Genomic DNA, 20,177 nt, shown 5'->3' with positions numbered 1-20,177 from the left:
AGCGAAAAAATCAGTGCAACTAGAGGGAGCTGTTTTTCGGGTAGGTTCAGGCCAATGTAAGTCCCTGCAGCTGGTAAAGCACTTACTCGAGCACCTCCCTCCACCAAGGAAAAATGAACGAAGGGGCAAAAGCTACGGCAACATTTGTCAAAATCTCCGCCGAGTCCGCCTGCCAATTTATCCCTCGCAAAACGTGAACCGCGAAAGCGGAAGAGCTCTTCAAAATGCAACTTCGCCTCGCGAGATTGATTTGGTGCGTTGAAAAGAAACCGCTCTCCTCCGACTGCTGCTGTAAGAAACAAAACCAAAAATCACAGGAAGGTTGTATGCAAAGCCACGACCGCAAGGTTGAAGTAGAATACTTTTACAAGAAAGATAACCCGGCTGCTTGCGTGTCAGTCATTTTTTCTAGTAAATAAACGTTGACCATTCATTGGCAGTATTGTAATTTCTTTTTGTTTGATATTTTGAATGAAGTTCATTGAATATTTTTAAATTTTGTGCAAATGAGAAGTTGAAGTGCTGCCGAATTGTAATATGCACATTTAATACGACATCATTAAACGGGAACGGAGCAAAGGCTACGGTTATGCAGAACGCGAATGACGGCGCGATGCGATTCATTTTACCGTGGTGAAATGTACAGCTCTTTTTAAGGCGAAGTAGAGCTATACATTTCAGCACATTTCGTCTTGCCGAATCGCATCGCGCCGTTATTTGCGTTCTGCATGACCGTAGCCAAACACTAATCGACGCAAACACGTAATAATAGTCAGAGTACGCATGTAGATGAAGATAATTAAATTTGGATTATAGCGCAAAACGAGAAAATATTAATACTTCAAATATTCATTTGTGTTCTTCAAATTTCAGTTGTTCAATTTAATATCCGATGAAATGTCTGTTTATTATCTGATGAAGCTCTTATATAGGCCAAATGATGCATTCCCAATTTACTAGGTCCATAACTCTGCCGGCCGTGCTTGGGAAAGTGCGGTATAACGACCAATCAGAGGTCGAATTTCGTGTTTTGACAAGGCTTAAGAATTTTCAATAGTACAATAGTTCGAATGATAAAATTGCAATTTCATGCATTTGGTAGGAATCTTAGATTTTCTAATCGATTGCTACAAAAACGAAGAAAATCCATCGAAAACTAACCGATTTATTAGCATTTGAAATTTTTCTCATATTTTTCAGTTTAAGATTTTCATTTCACATCCCTATGTAGCCAAACTTCCTGAGAGAAGTATTCTACTTCAAATTAAATCTTCATTAATTCATTTGTTGTCCTTATAAGGACAATTGTTCAATTTATCATAGGATGTAGTGTTTATCTGACATCTCTGTGTTACCTTGACAGTGAGGACTAAGGCGCACGGTCAAACACAATAAGAAAGGTGTTTTCACATTGAAAACTAGACACGGCTTTACTGGAGGAAGTGTTGGCAAATGCATCTACCGCTAATACCGCCGCTATCATACGAAAGGGCGTCGTTTCATGTGGGGAATTTCAACAACGAAAAATGACGCGCGTCTAAGCATAACCCGAACTGTTTCGCCGTGCTGCTTCCTTTTACTTCCACATCGGCCTCAGGGAAGTACCGGCTGCATCTGCATCTACCGCTGAGGCTGTCACTAAACTGCTATTGGTACCGAAAGCTATAACCCCTGCAAAAAATAAGTGTCAAAAGAACAATTGTTCAATTCAAAATCGGATTTACGCAATCGCATCTCTGTAATATTACCGACAATAATATTCTTCTGAACAAAATGATACAATTTTCCCATTAGGCCTCTGCCATAATAGACGCAAAAAGCGACGCGAACCGATTCGCTCGGCTGTAGGTTAAAGTACAGCCATCAGTAGAGCTGTACATTAACCTACGGCCGAGCAAATCGGTTCGCGCCGCTATTCGCGTCTACTATGGCAGAGGCCTTAGAGAAAGTTGCTGGCTGATGTATTCACTTCATGCAAGCCTGCTGCTGATGCTTCCCGCTACCACACTGAAACAGCATTTTAGTGAAGGGAGTGTCGTTGCATCAGCTGACCCTGCTATTATCGATGCTGATATACCCGCTGCAACAACTACACTATGCATAGCCATGCCACAGTTGTGGCCGCTATACGCTGGCCCAACTGCTGAGCAACTGCAACGCTATCCGTAGCCATGCCACAGTTGTGGCCGCTATACGCTGCCATTGGTATCCGCTGTACCTGAATCTGCTGGCCCAGCTGCTATCGAACGAGAACCGGTGTTTTCAACATGGTATGATCGTTGACGAGCTGCTATCGTTGCTGAGATCCGCTGAAACTGCTACGCTTATGCGCAGCCATGCCACAGTTGTGGCCGCTATCCGCTATCGATGGTACTCACTGCACTGCTCCCGCTGCTGCTAAGGGAAGACTGCTGTTGTCGCTGTTCAGAACTATTATGAGCGGCTTCGACTAAAACAGGCTCTTATATAGGGATGAAAATAGGAATGAATTATTTTCCGTACGTGGTGGAATGATATAACTTGAAAAATAAGTGTGACTTCATTCTGGCTCAGAGCGATCATTTGATAAGCTCCACCTCTTTTTTCAGTTTCTAGAGTTTTTCCTCAGTTTCGTAGCACGGATGTACAAAAATGATTTCTTGTGGACATTCTATCGAGCCGGACCGATAGCACTCTCATTGAAGCAACAAAATAACATGTTTTGTGTCGTGTTGCGCAGCATGATTGAAGAAAATGTTCTCGTTCCCGTGTCGCATGGAAGCAGATTATTGCGTGTTTGATATTGCCGATGGTAGACATGAGCTGCTGTGATGTTAAACTTTAACGGTCTTCTACAAGACGTTACACCTTTGTTCATGAAGGGTTGTGAATTTTCTAAAATAGACTCAGCATCGTGAGCAGAACGTGCTGACTGCTGTACATTTGCAGCAGCATTAAACCTCAGTTGCAGTTTATTGATAACCATTCAATATGCTCTTCGAAATACATTTAGTAGCTTTGAAAAAGGCCGATCGCTGCAATTGCAATTTTCATTCAATTATTGCATTATTTCATTCAAGTCAGATAGCGTGCAATATCCGCTCTGATATAATAATTGTTTCGAATGTTGTGTAATGATATACCTAACTTGAAAAATATGTGTGACTTAATCATTTCCAGTTATACCATACACTACAACGTTCGAAAAAAAACTGTGGAAGCTATTTCAAATTCAGTAAACTAGACGGCCGCGACAGATGTAACTGCTAGAATCCGCACAGAATGCTTGCTTACGTTGTCAAAAATTATTAACTTTCAATGACTTGCTTATTTGCCTTGAAAAAAGGCATTTTGCTGTTCAAAATAGGATTTGGTGATGACGATCTTTATGCTGCCCCAACAGTGGGGGAATAATGGCAGTCTGGCGAGGCACGCTGAGAAGAACCGCGCTGCTCCTGAGACGTGGTGACCAACAACAGGGCTAGTGCTGCTGCTAAGGCAGGACGACTGCTGTTGTCGCTGTACACACGCTGAGAAAACCCGCGCTGCTCCTGAGACGTGGTGACCAACCACAGGGCTAGTGCTGCTGCTAAGGAAGGACGACTGCTGTTGTCGCTGTCTAGAACTATTATGAGCGGCTCCGGCTGTAACAGGCTCTTATATAGGCCAAATAGCATGTTTTCAATTGCAAGGTGTATGATCCTGTCGACCGTGCTTGGGAAGCAAGCATATAACTACCAATCAGAGGTCGAATTTTTCGTTATGACAAGGCTTGACTATTTTCAATAGTAAAATAGTGTGAATAATAAAATTACAATTATCTTATTTTGGGAAGAATCTTAGAAGATTTTCCAATCTATTGCTGCGAGAACGAAGGAAATCCATCGAATAATAACCGATTTATTAGCATTTGAAATTGGACATATTTTTCACTTTTTTCGGTTTTAGATTTTCATTTCACATCCCTTTGTAACCGAACTTCCTGAGAGAAGTATTCTACTTCAAAAACTCAACTAAAAAAAAACGGCACACGCATATGCACATGAATTCGCATACGGAAGTGCAGCCCCTTGAAAAAAAAAAAAGTTATAAATTACTTGCAAACCGTTCGGCGTTGGTGCCCAAAGCAACTGCAGTCAGCTTTTGTTTACCGTTCCATGCAACACGCAGTCGCAATTTAATTTCGGATGTTTTCTCGCGCAGGACGAAGATGTGATCGGAACATTAAGAACGGCGAAACGTAACTGCAGTGCAATTGCACATTTCCTTTGCGCCATTATACTCGTACCCGGCTATACGTAGATTGAAAGTAATGTTCTCTAAACCGAACCAAGAGGTGACGGAATAATAGGACTGCTGTAAAATCTGCTCTTATGAAAAATATGTAAACAGGCAACAAAGGAGGCTGTGGAAGGACATAAATTATAACTAACTATCGCTAGCTGTTTTATTGCAAGCGCCTCTTCGATCTCTGGCTTGAAAATTAAGCGATCGATACTTGCCGGAAAGTCCGGAAGGATTTAGGGGAAACCCCTACCTGAAACCTGGTTTATGGGCCCGTGCAGTTTATGCCCGAAAGATTTATTATCTCATTATGATATTTGCCTTAAGGCGTGAGAAGACAACTGTAGAGCAACGCAGGAAAGATTGAATAGAAATTTTGTGGTTCGCATTATTTCTGAGATGTTTACATAGGGGAGTTTGGCTGTACTTATGTTTTTAGCTTTATTAGAAAAAACAACGATATTATCCTTGTTGCTGATGATCTTATATGGAATAGAATTACCATGTTGGTTCCAATTGATTATATTTTGGACGAAAATTTTAAATTCGAAATTGCGATTGGGGTCGGTTTTTGGCCTCTTGGAATCGTCCTGAATACGGAAATGCAATGCTGTTTCGATTTTATTAAGATTCGTTTTTATCTCGTCACTTTCTATTTCGATTTTATCAGAGTTCTTCAAAAGAATTCAAAATTAACAATATTATATTATTCGAGCTGTTGAGAAAGGTGATCTAGTAAAAGTTCATTGTGCCCAGTGATTAAGTGGCAATTTCACAGTCTTCCAGGAAAAAGCGTTCCTCACTATGCTAAAGAATGGGAAGAACAAAATAAAATTAACATTGCATGTAAAATTGCTTCGAGAAAGTTCGGCAAAATGTATGGAGTAAAATATTATATAGTAAATCTTTTTCGTTTATTCGTTTGTATCTTAAACTTATATTACATTGAACCATGAGAGTGCATTATTTTACTCGAAATATCATCAATTTCATTTTTATCCAACGAAAAAAAAAAAAAACAATTTTTATCATTACGTAAAATTTACGATTTTGCTAAATTCACGGTTAAATTTTTTGAACGTGATAAAATCGAAGCAGCTATGTACTCATATTGGATATTTGACCTTTTTGGCTATTCTCCAGATACCGAAAGACTCCATCTTGGATTCATAATGGCATTTGGAGTCGACTTCCGGACCTTGGGTATCATACTCATTTACTATACCTTCACTTTGTTGGCCGACGGACTGTTTACCGGTCTAGGGCCGAACGAATTAGAGATGTCCAGTTTCTTCTGTATTGGGCAGCCGTTCTTCAGTCTCCTCGTACACTAGCAGATCGTGCATTTTCTTTCACCACGCACATCCATCGAGTGCGAGGCCTACCACGGAGTCGACGGCCTCTTCATGGTTCTCTAATGAAGATTCTGGCTATATGTCCAGCTAACTGAAGCGTTGTATTACCTTCACTATCTCAGCATGTATGTATACATGTAGGAATCAATGTCGTCCGCGAAACCTAGGAGCATAAGAGATTTTATGACGCTTGCACCGTTTTTTTTTGCACGTTTACTCTTAGTACCTTCAAAGGCGATGTTGGACAGCAAGTTGGAGAGCGTATTCCCCTGCCTCAGTCCCTCTAAAGTTACGAACGCGACTGATGTCTCCATGCGCCAGCTATCCGCACGCATGATTTCGATCACTCCTGCGTCATATGGCTCAGCTGAATTAGCATCGCCTAAAAACCGTGTTTCAACATAATCTGCCACAGCTCATTTCTTTTCACTGAGACATATATTGCCTTAAAAGATACTTCCGAAACATATCGAGGATCTGTCGCAGGGTGAAAATTTGATCCGTCGCGGAACGGCCCTGTCGAAAACCAGCCTGGTATTAATTGACGAAGGACGTTTGGCATTTTTTCATCCAACCAGATCCTCAGTATGATCTGGTGGATCGCATAGTACAGCCGATCGCTTCCCGTAATTAGAAGTTGAGCCGTGATACCATCCTTCCCAGTGGCCTTGCCGTTTCTCATCTCGCTAATCGCCTTTCCAACCCCTCCTGTGTTGATGGCTCCCCAGGTTCGTTCATAATCCTCATCCTGTTCATGTTTTGCTCATCTTGCTCCTCACCGTTCAATAGCGCCTGAAAGTGCTCCTTCCACCTGGATTTAACCGTTGGTTTATCCGTAGGTTGTCATCCTTGTCATTGTACATAACCGACACAGGGAAATTCCTGCTGCTGACTCTGTTGGCTGTTCTATAGAAGCTCCGCTCGCTGGCGGGCACCTGCTCCTCGTGCTTGCGCTTCTTCCGACTGTGGACTCTATTTCCAGCAGCTCTTGCCTCCCTGTATCGTTTTCTTTGTTTTGACGTGTAGCCTAGCCAAACAAACTGTCAAAATCTGAGCCAAACGAACAAGAGTGAGAGGTATTGTAATCAGGTACAATAAAGGAGCCAATCATTTTTAAGCGTTTTTTATTCCAAAATTGAATCATCACAGTGATTTTTAACCGGTGGTTCACAAACCTCTTGTATGGTTAACAAAATAATGATCAATTGTGGTGAAAGTATATAAAATTAAACATGAACTTAAAATTTACCACCTTCAAGGTTTTCGCGATGCACTTCATTATTCCCCAGGACTTCTATCGTCACGATGCGAATGAACGAGTCGAATGAAGAAGTTGGTCAACATTACGCTTTGAGAAGATATCTGGCACTTCCGACCAGAGCCTGACAAAGTCATTTTCAATTGACAATTATCAGGTTATAGTGAGGCTTTGACCCGTCGCTTTCAATTGAAAAGCTTTTGTATCATTTGGAGCACTTCGTGAGTCACATGACACACAGTCGAAAGCTCTTGCTGTGATTTTGAAAACTGAATGGACTTCAATTGATACAAACGCTTTTCAATTTAAAGCGGAGATTATCACCATCACTCTCACATGACGATTCTCAATTGAAAATGACAATGAGCGCTGACGGAGACAGAAGGCTTCCATACAGTACTTCACGCATATATAGGAAAGAGGAAGGAAATATTGATCGGAACTTGCGTAACGTATTTATTGGATGCCATTGCCGTTTTAACTACGGCTAGCGGTATTACAAAACTACCATCAAACGATGCGATGCAGTCCAAATTCAATTGAGACGCTGAAGAAAAGGAAAGAGCCTCTCCCTCCGTCACTCTCTCCGTCGATTGAAATAGTCTTTAGTTTCATTTGAAATGATCCGGAAGAAGAAAGAGGGAAAGAGAGAAAGAAGTGATTCGTTGATAGTAGCCGAAAGGAATCAAGTGAAAACGAAACTGTTCGAATCGAAATGACAGCGCGAGTATATCAGTTTCATTGTTTTGTTTCGAAAATGTAGAGCCCTGCTTCTGACATGTGAAACCTAGTTGCCAAATTGAGGATTTTTCTCATTGCTTATCTCTCTCTGAGTATCTCTAGTGTAACCATAATGAGCATGCGGCACGGTTCTTATCGTCCGTCGCTCTTTGGCACTCGGCATCAAACCAGCTGTCACGTTGTTTTCCACGCGCCGTTCCTACCAACTCTCTCGCAGTCGTTTCAATGGTACCATGAATACCACTCCACAGTCCATTTATGTTTTCCATTAGTTCCTCCACGGCGTATTCTGGCGTATTCTTCTGCCACGCCATCAGCTCTCAACCGCATCGTTGCATCGTATTCTCTGTGCGAGTTTCCAGTACGTTCGACAACCAGGGCTCTACATTTTCGAAACAAAACAATGAAACTGATATACTCGCGCTGTCACTTCGATTCGAACAGTTTCATTTTCACTTGATTCCTTCCGGCTACTGTCAACGAATCACTTCTTTCTTTCTTTCCCTCTTTCTTCTTTCGGATCATTTCAAATGAAACTAATGACTATTTCAATCGACGGAGAGAGAGACTCTATCCTTTCCTTCAGCGTCTCAATTAAAACTAGCACCGCATCGCGTCGTTTGATGGTAGTTTTCTAAAACCGCAAGCCGTAGTTAGAACGGCACGGGCATCCAATAAATACGTTACGCAAGTTCCGATCAATATTTCCTCCCTCTTTCCTATAAAAGTACTGTATCGAAGCCATCTGTCTCCGTCAGCGCTCATTGTCTTTTTTAATGCAGAATCGTCATTTGAGAGTGATGGTGATAATCTTCGCTTCAATTGAAAAGCGTACCCACATAATCAGTAACCATAAAACCTGCCTAACAACTAGTTTGGGGTATAGTCTCGACTGTATGAGGTATCTTTAAACCATACGGATTGTAATCTGTTCATGGTTATTGATTACGCGGGTATGTATCAATTTCAAGCCCTTCAATGGGGTCCTAAAGTTTAAAACGGTTTTCTGATTTTTACATACCAGCTGGGAGAGTGCAATTTTCTTAGCAAAACGTGATTTGAAACGAGTACATGGGCGAAACGTCATCTAAGACCTTTCGAGCAGTTTTTTTATTCTTCATTTAAAAAACGAAGGAAAACGATAAACGTTTTTTAAAAATTACGTTTTGCTCAGAGAACGCGGTTTTTTTAAATTATATATAAAAACCGGTATAGCTTTAGAACCATTGTCAGAATCACAGCAAGAGCTTTCGACTGGGTGTCATGTGACTCACGAAGTGCTCGAGAATGATACAAAAGCTTTTCAATTGAAAGCGACGGGTCAAAGCGTCACTATAACCTGATAATTGTCGATTGAAAATGACTTTGTCAGGCTCTGTCGACAACCGTGCACGGATCTTACAAACGACGAGATAATGGTCAAAGTCAATGTTTGGTCCCCGAAAAGACCTAAAATCTGTAACATCCGTCAATCAGTATGTGATCGATCTGGGAGCAGGCTTCTTCCGAATTTTTAAACATGGAGGCCATGCATTTCAATAACCGGACGGAAGAATGCATCCTCCGCAATCTGTGCGTTGGACGTGGATGAAATTCGGTTTGCGAACTAACCCTAAAAGCTTTTGGACTTTTGTAAACTCAAAGAGGAAAAGCTCTTCCATTCCTATTAGTGTGATCTTGGGCGGCACAGAATCTTGGACTGAAACTCTTGCTCTTGCCGTGCCCCTCAGTCGAATTTTTACCGAATCGTTTGAGTAACGGAGGTTACCAGTGCTGTGGAAACAATCCTTCAAGTTTTCTGTATTCAAAAAGGGTGAAGAATGAAACGTGAGGAACTGTAGAGCAATTATCGTCTTTCTGCAGGATCTAAGCTCTTTGAAATTATCGTCCGCAGTGTAATTTTGAACAGTACCAGATGCTATGTTTCAGTCGATCAGCATGGTGGATCATTCTGTGTCGACTAACTTGATCGAATTTACAAGAACCTGTATCTCATGGATGAGAGCTGGATCGCAAATTGACACTGTGTATATCGATATTAAGGCCGCCTTTGACACAGTAGATCATCGAATACTTTAGCATAAGCTCACTAACTTGGTGTGTCTGAGAGACTGTCTTTATGGCTAAGCTCGTATCTTTGTGTGTAAAGCTGGATTCCATAGTTTCACGTGCACTTAGCATCCCTTCCCGAGTCCCTCAGGGTAGTAATCTAGGTCCTTTGCTGTTTGCTGTTCAGGACTGCCACCGTCTGCAAACACAGTTGGACACCTTTGCTGACTGGTGTGGCAGAAACAAGCTAACAATAATTTTAATTTACATTGTTATATGCCCATTTCTATTGATAACCAGATAACTGGATCTACCCTCGAACATGTTGATCAGTTCTGTTGAATCATAAGCTAATGTTCAACCAACATTATATCGCTATCATCTCCAAAGTTTTGGAACCACTTGATTTCATCACTAAAATCAGCCAAGATTTTACAGAACCACACTGTTCGAAGGCATTATACTGTGAATTAGTTCGACCAATCATGGATGATGCCTTCATCATCTGGAATCCTTTTAGCTGGAAACGCGTTCAACGGAGATTCATTCGTATCGCTCTGAGACATCTACCCTGGAGTACACCTAATTATCTTCCTCGCTACGAGGACCGGTGCCAGTTCGAGCTTCAAGTAATCTAACCTCATTCCTCAAATTTACTGACAACTCGTTTTCTTTGGACCTCGCATGGCTTTTTTGAACCACTAACATCATCGAAGACTTAATTGATTTTGGAAATGTTTCCTCGCGTGCTTGTGGTAAAAATATCAAGGTCTAGGATGTTGCAATAGATTTAGTTTTAGATTTCGGGTATTATATTCATGTGGATAATGTCGAAGTTGTCTGGTGAATTATCCAAAAATACAAATACAATGCTGTCCAGTGTAGTCCACCGTTTTCCTCTGTTGATGATCTGTCAACTATTGAAGATTACGAGCGAATAAGTAGGAGTTGAAGCAAAAACCATACAAACATTTATATTTAGAATCGATGATACACCGTCTTACTACAGTGATCGGATTCCTGCATGCTAGCTTTTATAAGTGACTACTGAAAGTTATAACTTTGCTTGGTGTGGCGTTGTGCACTCGAGCGAACGCAACAACAACAACAAATCGTTTACAACGTCTTATCGTTTGTATACTCAGGTGTCGGCCGTATTGGGGAATATAGGTGATTGTTACTCGGTTTGATTTAGACAATCCATGTAATTTTCCCTTTTTTCCAATGAGGTGTTCCAATAAATCGATTGTTTTGTCCCCAGAACTCAACTGTGGAAGAATTTCTAATCGATTGTTGCCGAAAGCTCGGGTTTTTGATAAGGCATGATTGAAATAAAAGCAATCAAACCCTGACTGCCTTTCCATGTTTGTACTACTAGATTCCGAATTTGCGCCCCTAACTAATTCCTAATTCTTACGTCAAAAAGCATCTGTGGTTTCTTGAAAAGGACCGCTAATTTGCAAATCATTATGTCATAAGTTTGAGAAACATTTTAACTACCAATCAAGACATTGGAAATCAAAATTCGTTCAGTGCAAGAAAGGTTATGTGCATTTGAAAATGACATTTTTTCGTTATGCATTCCAGTACTTTTTATGTCGAAACTGAACCGTACAAAAGTGTGCGGCTTTCATAGCCAACTTTTCTAGCTATCATTCGTACTGAGAGGTAGAATCCTCGACCCAGCAAGCGCACGACAAACTTGTCGTTTACAGTCTTCTACTTTTCATCATTGATGAATTACACTGGTAAACACAGGTTTTACCCTAGACCTGAAACTGGAATAAATGAAAGATTACAACTTTTTTAACCATTCCTGTGAGTTTTGGTGCCCCTAGCAAAGGTAATTTTTTAGAGACTTAAATGAGTTTTCCTGTGAACTAACTCTGAACTGACAAACCCGGAGAGCAATTTCTCTGCGAACTTTTGACGTAGTAGTACGTCAAAAGTTCGCTAGGAGTACCAGGAATGATTAAAAAGTTATAATTTTTTTTTTGAATATTCTGAATAAAATTTTATAATTGAAACAAAAAACGGTTCTTCTCAGGGATACCATGAATATCACAACTGTGTTTTGTTATGCACAACAATACGGTGAACTTCTCATCTTAAAAATTAGCTTACCAAATTTAACCTCTTGCTATTCAAGATTGCTCAGCAGTTCCTAGTTTCTTTTGAAAATTTATTCGAATCTCTTTTCCTTGCGATGGCCGGCAGTTACCGATCCCAACGCGCATCAATCCACACACTTCGACGGTGTTTATTTCATCTTCGGGTCATCCCACGCGCCTGGCTGCTTTCGCAAGTGTCGCCGACTGGCTCTGGGTGGGTGAGTGTTGTATCGATTAATCTTCCCCCGAAAAGCGCGCCTGCGGTCGGTCGCGCCGCGACAATGCATTTACCACATGATCCGATTTTCTCCCGTTCGAAAAACAAGAGAAAAAAAAGTTGTGCCTAATCCATTACCATCATCCTCTGCGACGACGACCCGAACTGACACCGCATTATTGTCATCTGCTAAAACAACAAACCCCGCAATCCGAGGTGCCGGTTCTCGGTCACCACAAAGCTAATGAGCGAAGCCCGAAGCGAGCGTGACCAAGCTGACGACGACGATGATCTCAAAGTCCTGTACAGAAACATAGTCACGGAATTTGTCACGCAGAGCCAACAGCCAGCACTGGCCTTGCATGCGGCGGTGGCGTCTCTGTCGTCATTGTTGGAGAGTAAAAATTTGCCATATTAATTAAAATTTATTACTCACTTAACACCTACGAGGCGACCCCTCGGCCTAGGTCTCGGCGTCGGTCGCTCGCGAACAAATGAAACTGTCGGTAAACAAAGCAGGCACTTCTTCCACGTGATTTCAGACCGCGCCGGAAAAGCCACAGCAAGCCGTTGGTTAGTTATCAAAAGCAAATACAACTTCACGTGGCGATCGCGTTTTTTGTTTGGTTGGTACTAATGAGGGTCGGTAACAGTTTTCGTGTGCTGGATTGGAATCAGTTTTTCAAGCAAATTGACACTAATTCCTGCACGTATTACAGTAACAATTCCAAAACTTCATTCATGAAAGCGTTGTAGTGCGCCCACGATCGCCAGTTTCCGCCGTTCACCGCTGGAGGAGTTTGAGTTGTTGTTTTTATGTGTGCGTTATGCAAATCAGAACCGTTAATTTTGCGGAGGCGCCGGCACTTTGTTACTGATACACAATCAAATTTGCCCCCTTGTGTGTGTTTATAGCGTCGTCATGCAGTGACGGGGTGTGTGGGCAGAGGGAGTCGATATTGGAATGATCCGATCTCGTCATCACATCATCATCAATACTAACGTCCACTGCGGAGGAACTCGAGGCAATTTCGTTTCCCGATTTTATGAATGACTCCAAGATCACGCGGCGTCCGAGTGTGCGCCATATGCGCCCGAAAAAGGAGAAGGCGTTCGGTGAGCAGTGCAACGGATCGGCTAAGGCTGCAATTCTACTTTTAAATTGGCAGCAGGCAGTAGGAGGCTGTGCGAGATTTATTGCATTTCTTGCAGGGCTTTGCGACCCAGAAAGGGAAGGCAAGGCCACCTCGATTGGCAGCTCAGCGTTTCGGCAAAAGGGAAAAGGATCTTTATGGGCTTATTTTTATAGTTTGTTCCCGAAAAGGAAAAAAAAAACATCTGGTCGGCAGAAGTTAGACGACTTTGTGACGCAGATTTACATATGTATTTTTTCCAATTATACCGAGTCTGGCGGGTGTGTTTGCATGCTAATTGCAGGGAGAACATTCTCCCGAGGGTCGAGGCCAGACTGCGAGAAAAATGAGACAAAAAATTTACCTTTTTTCGTCGGTGACAAAGACAGTGGTAACGTCTTCCAGACATGGACAATCTCAGTTCCGACAGACCTGGGACAAAATGTAACACATTACACTATACACAGTTTGCTGAAAACAAAACAAAAACACACAGCCCAGCCTATACTGGGCTGACAGTTGATTGACATGCAAACCATTTCGGTTGCGTATGATACGATAATTACCGAAGTTAGGGCCTACCGTCTGCCCTTCGGGGGCAATTTCTCGGTACAGTTCCCGATTGAGCTATGCGTCATTACCGACCGCCGTTTGCGACGGATGATGTCGCGGGTTTGCTCACTAACGCAAACCGAACCGGGGGTCTATAAATAAAACTCAACTCATTTTCCCCTCGTTCAACACTGACTGTGTTGTGTCAACAAATCGCACTTGCGCTTGTGTACCTCGCGTCCTCGGTTGCTATATTGCTGTTTTCAATTAATTTTGGTAGCCACGACAACCGTAACGCGAGACAGCCGCGAGATCGGCTGTCAGCTGGCTGTGAAAACAGACAGCGGAAGTGAGACAAATTTGCGTTTTTTTCTGCTTCTCGACCGGCTAATGGCTCAAACTGTGCTCTATTTCACCGCTGATTGTTTGTCGACCATTCCCGCCCAGGCAAAAACAACATTCCGATTAACTTTCGATTTTGTTTCTTTTTTTTTTCCGCTTTTTTTCAGGGTCATAATCGGTGCACCCACGGCTGACACGTCCGCCTACCAGGAGGGTGTGGTAAATGGTGGCGCCGTCTACCGGTGCGACATCTTCGTCGGCAACCGGTGCAATCTGATCCCGTTCGATGCCAAAGGTAAGTTCGACTCGATCGGATTTTTTTTTTTATGCGATCGTTTTACGTGTCTTTCTCCATCAAAGTTAGTCTGCCCGCAACACTTGGGGGCGCTGTCGAATGAAACGGCGATTGAGAGGTAATTTGTGGCGATAATGATCGCGTCACAATCGATTAGTGGACCGGGTGTGTTCACATATGTTTCTTTCACATGAAATGTTTAGAAATGCCGAAACTGATTCCGATAAATAAAATAGACAAACAAAGGACACTGATAGTTTCCACAACTACACTTTTAATTATTTTGCTTCAAAAAAAAAAAAAAAAAAACAAGCGCGGGTGGTTTCGCACATTATTATGGTACGATCGGCGCACGATGGCGCCATTAAACATTGATTGAAATGTACGTGCGTTTATTTTTATCGTGTGGCGAACGCACTTTGCTGTTGTGGTCCATCCATGCAAAGTGGCGGCTTGAAAGGAAGTGAGTGCGATTTATATATTTATTGTGTGCTTTCCGCTTCGCGTGTAGGTTTGCAATAAGTTCAGGCGCGGCTACTTTAGCGAACCGATGTTTGCCAAGAGGACGGGATCGAGAAGCGTTGGTAATGCGTCACGTCACGACATTTTCAATGATGTGCGCGATTTGTCACCAAGCTTCCGACGGATGGAGAGACGATTGGGATGAAATTGAAATTGGCAGTCTAGACATTGGATGAGCATTGACCAACTTGCCGTGAGCGAACATTATGAATTATTGTCTCTTCAATGATATTTGGAAAAAAAATTTTTTGCTAGAATTGTCATGAAATATATAACCCAGATTTCTGGCATCTAGAAAAACACAGCCAACGGAATTACCGAGTCTGTCGCGTGTTTTACGAAAACGGCTTTCGCATGGCCTCCTGTGATTTTGTTTAATAGGGGGGGGGGGGGTTGAAATGATTTATTTATGTACTAAAACATCTATTCAGATTTAATATTGTGTGTTCTGCCACAAATGGTGACATTTCAACACTATTATATAAATATTTGTACGCTTTTTTTATATTATTGAATGTTATTAGCTTTCGCAGTTAAGTAAATGTAATTGTAGGAAAATTATTAAACCTACTTGTCAAGAGAAAAAAAGGAATAAAACGAAACTTAAAATAAACTTAAAACTATCTTACTGACTATAAAGTGAGCTAATCGTTGCAATTGAGGATTGCAACGAATTTTGTCGGAATTTGTTGATAATTTGGCTTGACATATTTTCCAAAATTTCTACACTAGTGAGCCTATGTAGTTCATTCGTGCTAAACCAGGGAGGACGCTTTAAAATCATTTTCAAACGTTTATTCTGAATCCTTTGAAGTGTCTTCTTCCTGGTTGCACAACAGCTTGTCCAGATGGGAACTGCATATAACATTGCTGGCCTAAAAATTGTTTAGTAAATTAACAGTTTATTCTTGAGACAAAGTCTAGAATTCCTGTTGATAAGAGGATATAAACATTTTATATATTTATTGCACTTTGTTTGGATATTCTCAATGTGCTCCTAGAAAGTAAGATTCTTATCATAAATTAGCCCTAAGTATTTAACTTGATCAGACCAATTTAAGACCACACCGTTCATCTTAATAACGTGGTTATGGGTGGGTTTGAGAAATGAAACTCTTGGCTTATGAGGAAAAATAATTAACTGTGTTCTAGAAGCATTAGGGGAAATCTTCCATTTCTGCAAGTATGAAGAAAATATATCTAAACTTTTTTGTAGCCGACTGCATATAACACGATTGTGGTCCCCGTGGTTCTGTGGTTAGCGATGTCGGTTGGCTAGCTCTCCCACACGGTTGTGATGTCGGGTTCGATTCCCGATCAGGTCGAGGGTCTTTTCGAGCTGGAAATTTTGTCGACCCAGCACTGGGGCACGGTGTATCGTTGTACTTATCCTACAACATGCAAAATGTGCCGAAAACAATATCGATAACGTATTCTCTCAACTAATCTAGTTGATCGAGACCGCATTAGTCCCCCAGGCTAGCGTGCGATATTGTTGTTGCATATAACACGAAGGCTTTTTCCTTTTGCGGAAATGCTTGTATCGTCACAAAACAGAGATTTTTCACAACCTGGTGGTAAATCAGGAAGATCAGAAGTGAAAATGTTTTATAAGATTGGGCCCAAGATACTCCCCTGAGGCACACCTGCTCTAACAGGCAATCTATTAGATTTACCATTTAGATAGTTAACCTGAAGAGTGCGGTCAGTTTGTCATTTTTGTGAGGTAAAGCGGGAAACTGAAATTTGCCATTTTAGCTATTAAACCTTTGCGCCAAACACTGTTGAATGCCTTTTCTATATCTAGAAGAGCAGCTCCAGTCGAATAGCCTTCAGAATTATTAGTTCGAATCATATTTGTTACTCTAAGTAACTGATGAGTAGTGGAATGACCATGGCGAAAACCAAACTGCTCATTTGCAAAATTTGAGTTCTCATTAATATGTGTTATCATTCTATTAAGAATTATTCTTTCAAAAAGTTTGCTAATAGAGGAAAGTAAACTAATTGGTCGATAACTTGATGCCTCAGCTGGATTCTTTTCGGGTTTTAAAATTGGAGTGACTTTGGCATTTTTCCATTTCGTAGGAAAATGTGCTAGTGCAAAGCATCTGTTAAAAATTTTTACCAAGAAATTTAAAGAGTTTTCGGGAAGTCTTTTGATGAGGATATAGAAAATCCCATAATCTCCTGGTGCTTTCATGTTTTTGAATTTTTTGAAAGTAGTTCGCACCTCTTTCAAGTTTGTTTCCAATACCTCTTCGGAAAGAAATTCTTGGGTGGTGATCTGATCATACTTTTGGTTTACTTCATTTTCAATAGGACTTACTACGTTCAAATTGGAGTTATGAACACTCTCAAACTGCTGAGCAAGTTTTTGAGATTTTTGTTCATTCGTTAGAAAAATGCAATCACCATCTTTAAGGACTGGAATGGTCTTCGAAGGTTTCGAAAGCTTCCAGAAAGGTTTTGAATAAGGGTTTAGTTGTTCAACTTCTCTCATGAAATTCTCATTTCGCAAGAGAGTGAATCTATGTTTAATTGCCTTTTCTAATTCTTGAAAAATAATTCTCAAAGCAGGATCACGAGATCTTTGGTATTGTCGTCTCCGTATGTTCTTCAAACGTATAAGAAGTTGATGGCCTCCTGTGATTATGATCGTTTTCCCATTACGGTTAAGATGGGTTTTTTATGTGTGAGATCTAGTTACTGTTATTCATTACGAATTCACGCTAACGAAGTCAAGGCTGATGTCTTGAACGTAAAGAGGATCATTTTTGTTTTTCCTTGTTGGGGACATTGTACCACTGCGACCAGTACTTAGATCTATCGTGGTGTGTTCTCTTTCACTTTAAGCTTCTTCTTGTATAGACAACTTCAGACAACTATGTGTTTTAATAGTTACTATCGCGATTGAAGGCATTGTTCCATTAGACCATTTTCTCATCGTCACTCAAAAACTAACTACAGAGCCTGTTATGCTAGCCCCTAGTCTGAGATAAGGCAAAATGTTAAAATCTTAAATCATTCTAGACCTAAACCCTCTTTTTTTTCCAAATATTCTTTTTCAAGCCCAAAAAGCACAGATAGCCTTCTTAAGTACTTGCATTATGTGTGCATTTCTATCCAGGAATACTCCAAGATATTTAACTTCCATGCAGGATATCAACGGAATTCCGTTCAAAAAAAGAATTTTAAGATAAGTTTGTCTTTTTTTTTGTTAATGGTAACAGTATAATTTCGGAGGGATTTATACTTTGTCCTTCTGTTCTATACCACGAGAAAGTATAGTTTTAAGCTATTTGCATTGTTTTGAAATAATGACATCGAATTTACTAGGGACTATCATAACCACGGCATCTGCAAAACCGATCACTTCAAACCCCAGTGACTAAGTCTTCCAACAGATCGTCCACTACTTAGGACTATAGTAGTGGAGAGGAAATTCCCCCTTGAGGACAGCCTTCAACAGCTAGTAATTCAAGCGACGAGTCATCAAGATATTATTATGAATATTTCTCGTGCATTTTTTTATTCATACGGATTTATTTACAATAACAGCAATACATTTTTCATTACACTGTTTCTCATTGTTGAATGTCCGTTCAACTAAAAAGTTTTCAAATCCATGTGCTTTCATTGCATTTTTCATTGTCATATAACTTGCATTGCCAAAAGCTCCTTCTATGTCTAGAAATACTGCCAATAATACTTCTTTAGCTTCAAAAGATTTTTCTATTTTCGTTACAACTGAGTGAAGAGCATTCCATGTTGATTTCCCACTTTGATAAGCAAATTGCATTTTACTCAACGGGCTTCTGCAAAGTTTTGCGTCCGTGATGTGTTCGTCAACAAGTTTTTCGATTATTTTTAGAAAAATAGAGGCCAAACTTAGTAGTCTGAAGGATTTTGGAGACGAGTTGTTTTTTTTTTGTTTGCCTTAGGAAAAAACACCACTCTTGTTTGCCACCAAGCTGTAGGAATATACCCTAGCAAAAGGCATGCTTTGTATATTTTTGTTTATGCTGGTACAAATCTTTTCTTTTTTTTTTAACTAATTTCTGTTTTTACAATGACTTCAATGAACAGGTGCTAATTTACTTTTGCATTTTTGAAAAAAGTATTGGAAAAAATCCATCAACTCCTGGAAACTTGAATAGAGCGAAGGAGTCAATAACCCAATTTACTTCAGGAACTGTTGAAAACTTGTCTCCTAGACCTTCAGCCTCACTTTAAGATAATTTTTATACATTAAATGTGTCATCCAGTCTAGCTCAACTATTTTCAGTATTAGAATTGCAGTATTTGTTATTGTATTAGAATATTATTTGATTTTAAGACAAGTTATCTTAACATTTTTCATACTATCATGCATAGTAAGCTAAGCAATATTGTAACCTTTCGATAACTGGCATGGAACCGTTGAAAACTTTTATATTGATGCTGTAATTATTGAAACAGAGAGAGAGAGAGGAGAGGAACTCTCATTGTTACGTAGGTCCTTTTGGAAAGTTACGCAAGAATTCTCCCATGAGCTCCAAGCACAAACGGAAGAAAACCGATCCGGTCAACGAAAGTAACGATAAAATATAGGCGAGATCACTGAAGAAAAATGCCATCAGCACTTTGACAGAGACACTCAAAGTAGATAAAATCAATCATCATCTCCAGTGGTCTGCTCTTCGGAGAACAATCCCGAATAAAGGAAACAACCGTCATTGGTTGTGAAGCTACTCGGACAAATGGATCAATGAGTAGCCCACCCGATGTGCAAAATCACTCGATTTGACACTAAAATAATTGCTCATCTACTGAGGAATTTTATAAAGTGCAATGTTATCTGAAGGATTGTGCGTTTGAGTATTATACGCATGCCAAGCCAAATGGAAAAACCCTAGCGGGTTGTGCTTCGCGGTTTACCCCTGGTAAAGCCTCAAGAGATTCTGTATCTTCTGAAGAAGGAACATAACATCACCGTCGTAGCGACCTACATGATCAGACGGAAGGGTGATTGCCCATACCTGGACGAGTCTTTCTTTTTGGTGTACTTTGTCAAGAATACAACAACCTCTAGAAGCTGATCGATATTAAAAGTATCTCGCAAATCATAGTGCGTTGGGAATGACACAGTGTATGAATTGTCTGCATCACGGACACGGCACTCGCAATTGCCACCTCAAAAGCAGATGTAATTGGCTTCGGATAACTGCAAATACGTCAGCGAAACGGTGTGCCGGAGCCCAAGCTGCAACAGATCGTAGCTGCTCCGAGCATACATCCGAACTCGGCAACAAGTGACAACCAAAAACCAGCCGCGTCGTAAGAAAAATTAAAAGAGT

At 40.8% G+C, this 20,177-nt stretch overlaps 1 protein-coding gene across 5 annotated transcripts in view; it reads left to right on the top strand.

The window, feature by feature from the left end:
• LOC129722405 (integrin alpha-PS2) overlaps positions 1-20,177 on the top strand; it is a 180,590-nt gene that overhangs the window by 27,775 nt on the left and 132,638 nt on the right. For all 5 annotated transcript variants that reach the window (XM_055675850.1, XM_055675813.1, XM_055675822.1 and 2 more), the window contains exon 3: positions 14,189-14,316. In XM_055675850.1, the coding sequence (XP_055531825.1) occupies positions 14,189-14,316 (128 nt within the window). The remainder of the gene's footprint in view (positions 1-14,188; positions 14,317-20,177) is intronic.

The sequence above is a fragment of the Wyeomyia smithii genome, chromosome 1 (genome assembly GCF_029784165.1).
Source record: "Wyeomyia smithii strain HCP4-BCI-WySm-NY-G18 chromosome 1, ASM2978416v1, whole genome shotgun sequence".
Classification (NCBI taxonomy): domain Eukaryota; kingdom Metazoa; phylum Arthropoda; class Insecta; order Diptera; family Culicidae; genus Wyeomyia; species Wyeomyia smithii.
This window is presented reverse-complemented; position numbering and strand designations above follow the sequence as displayed.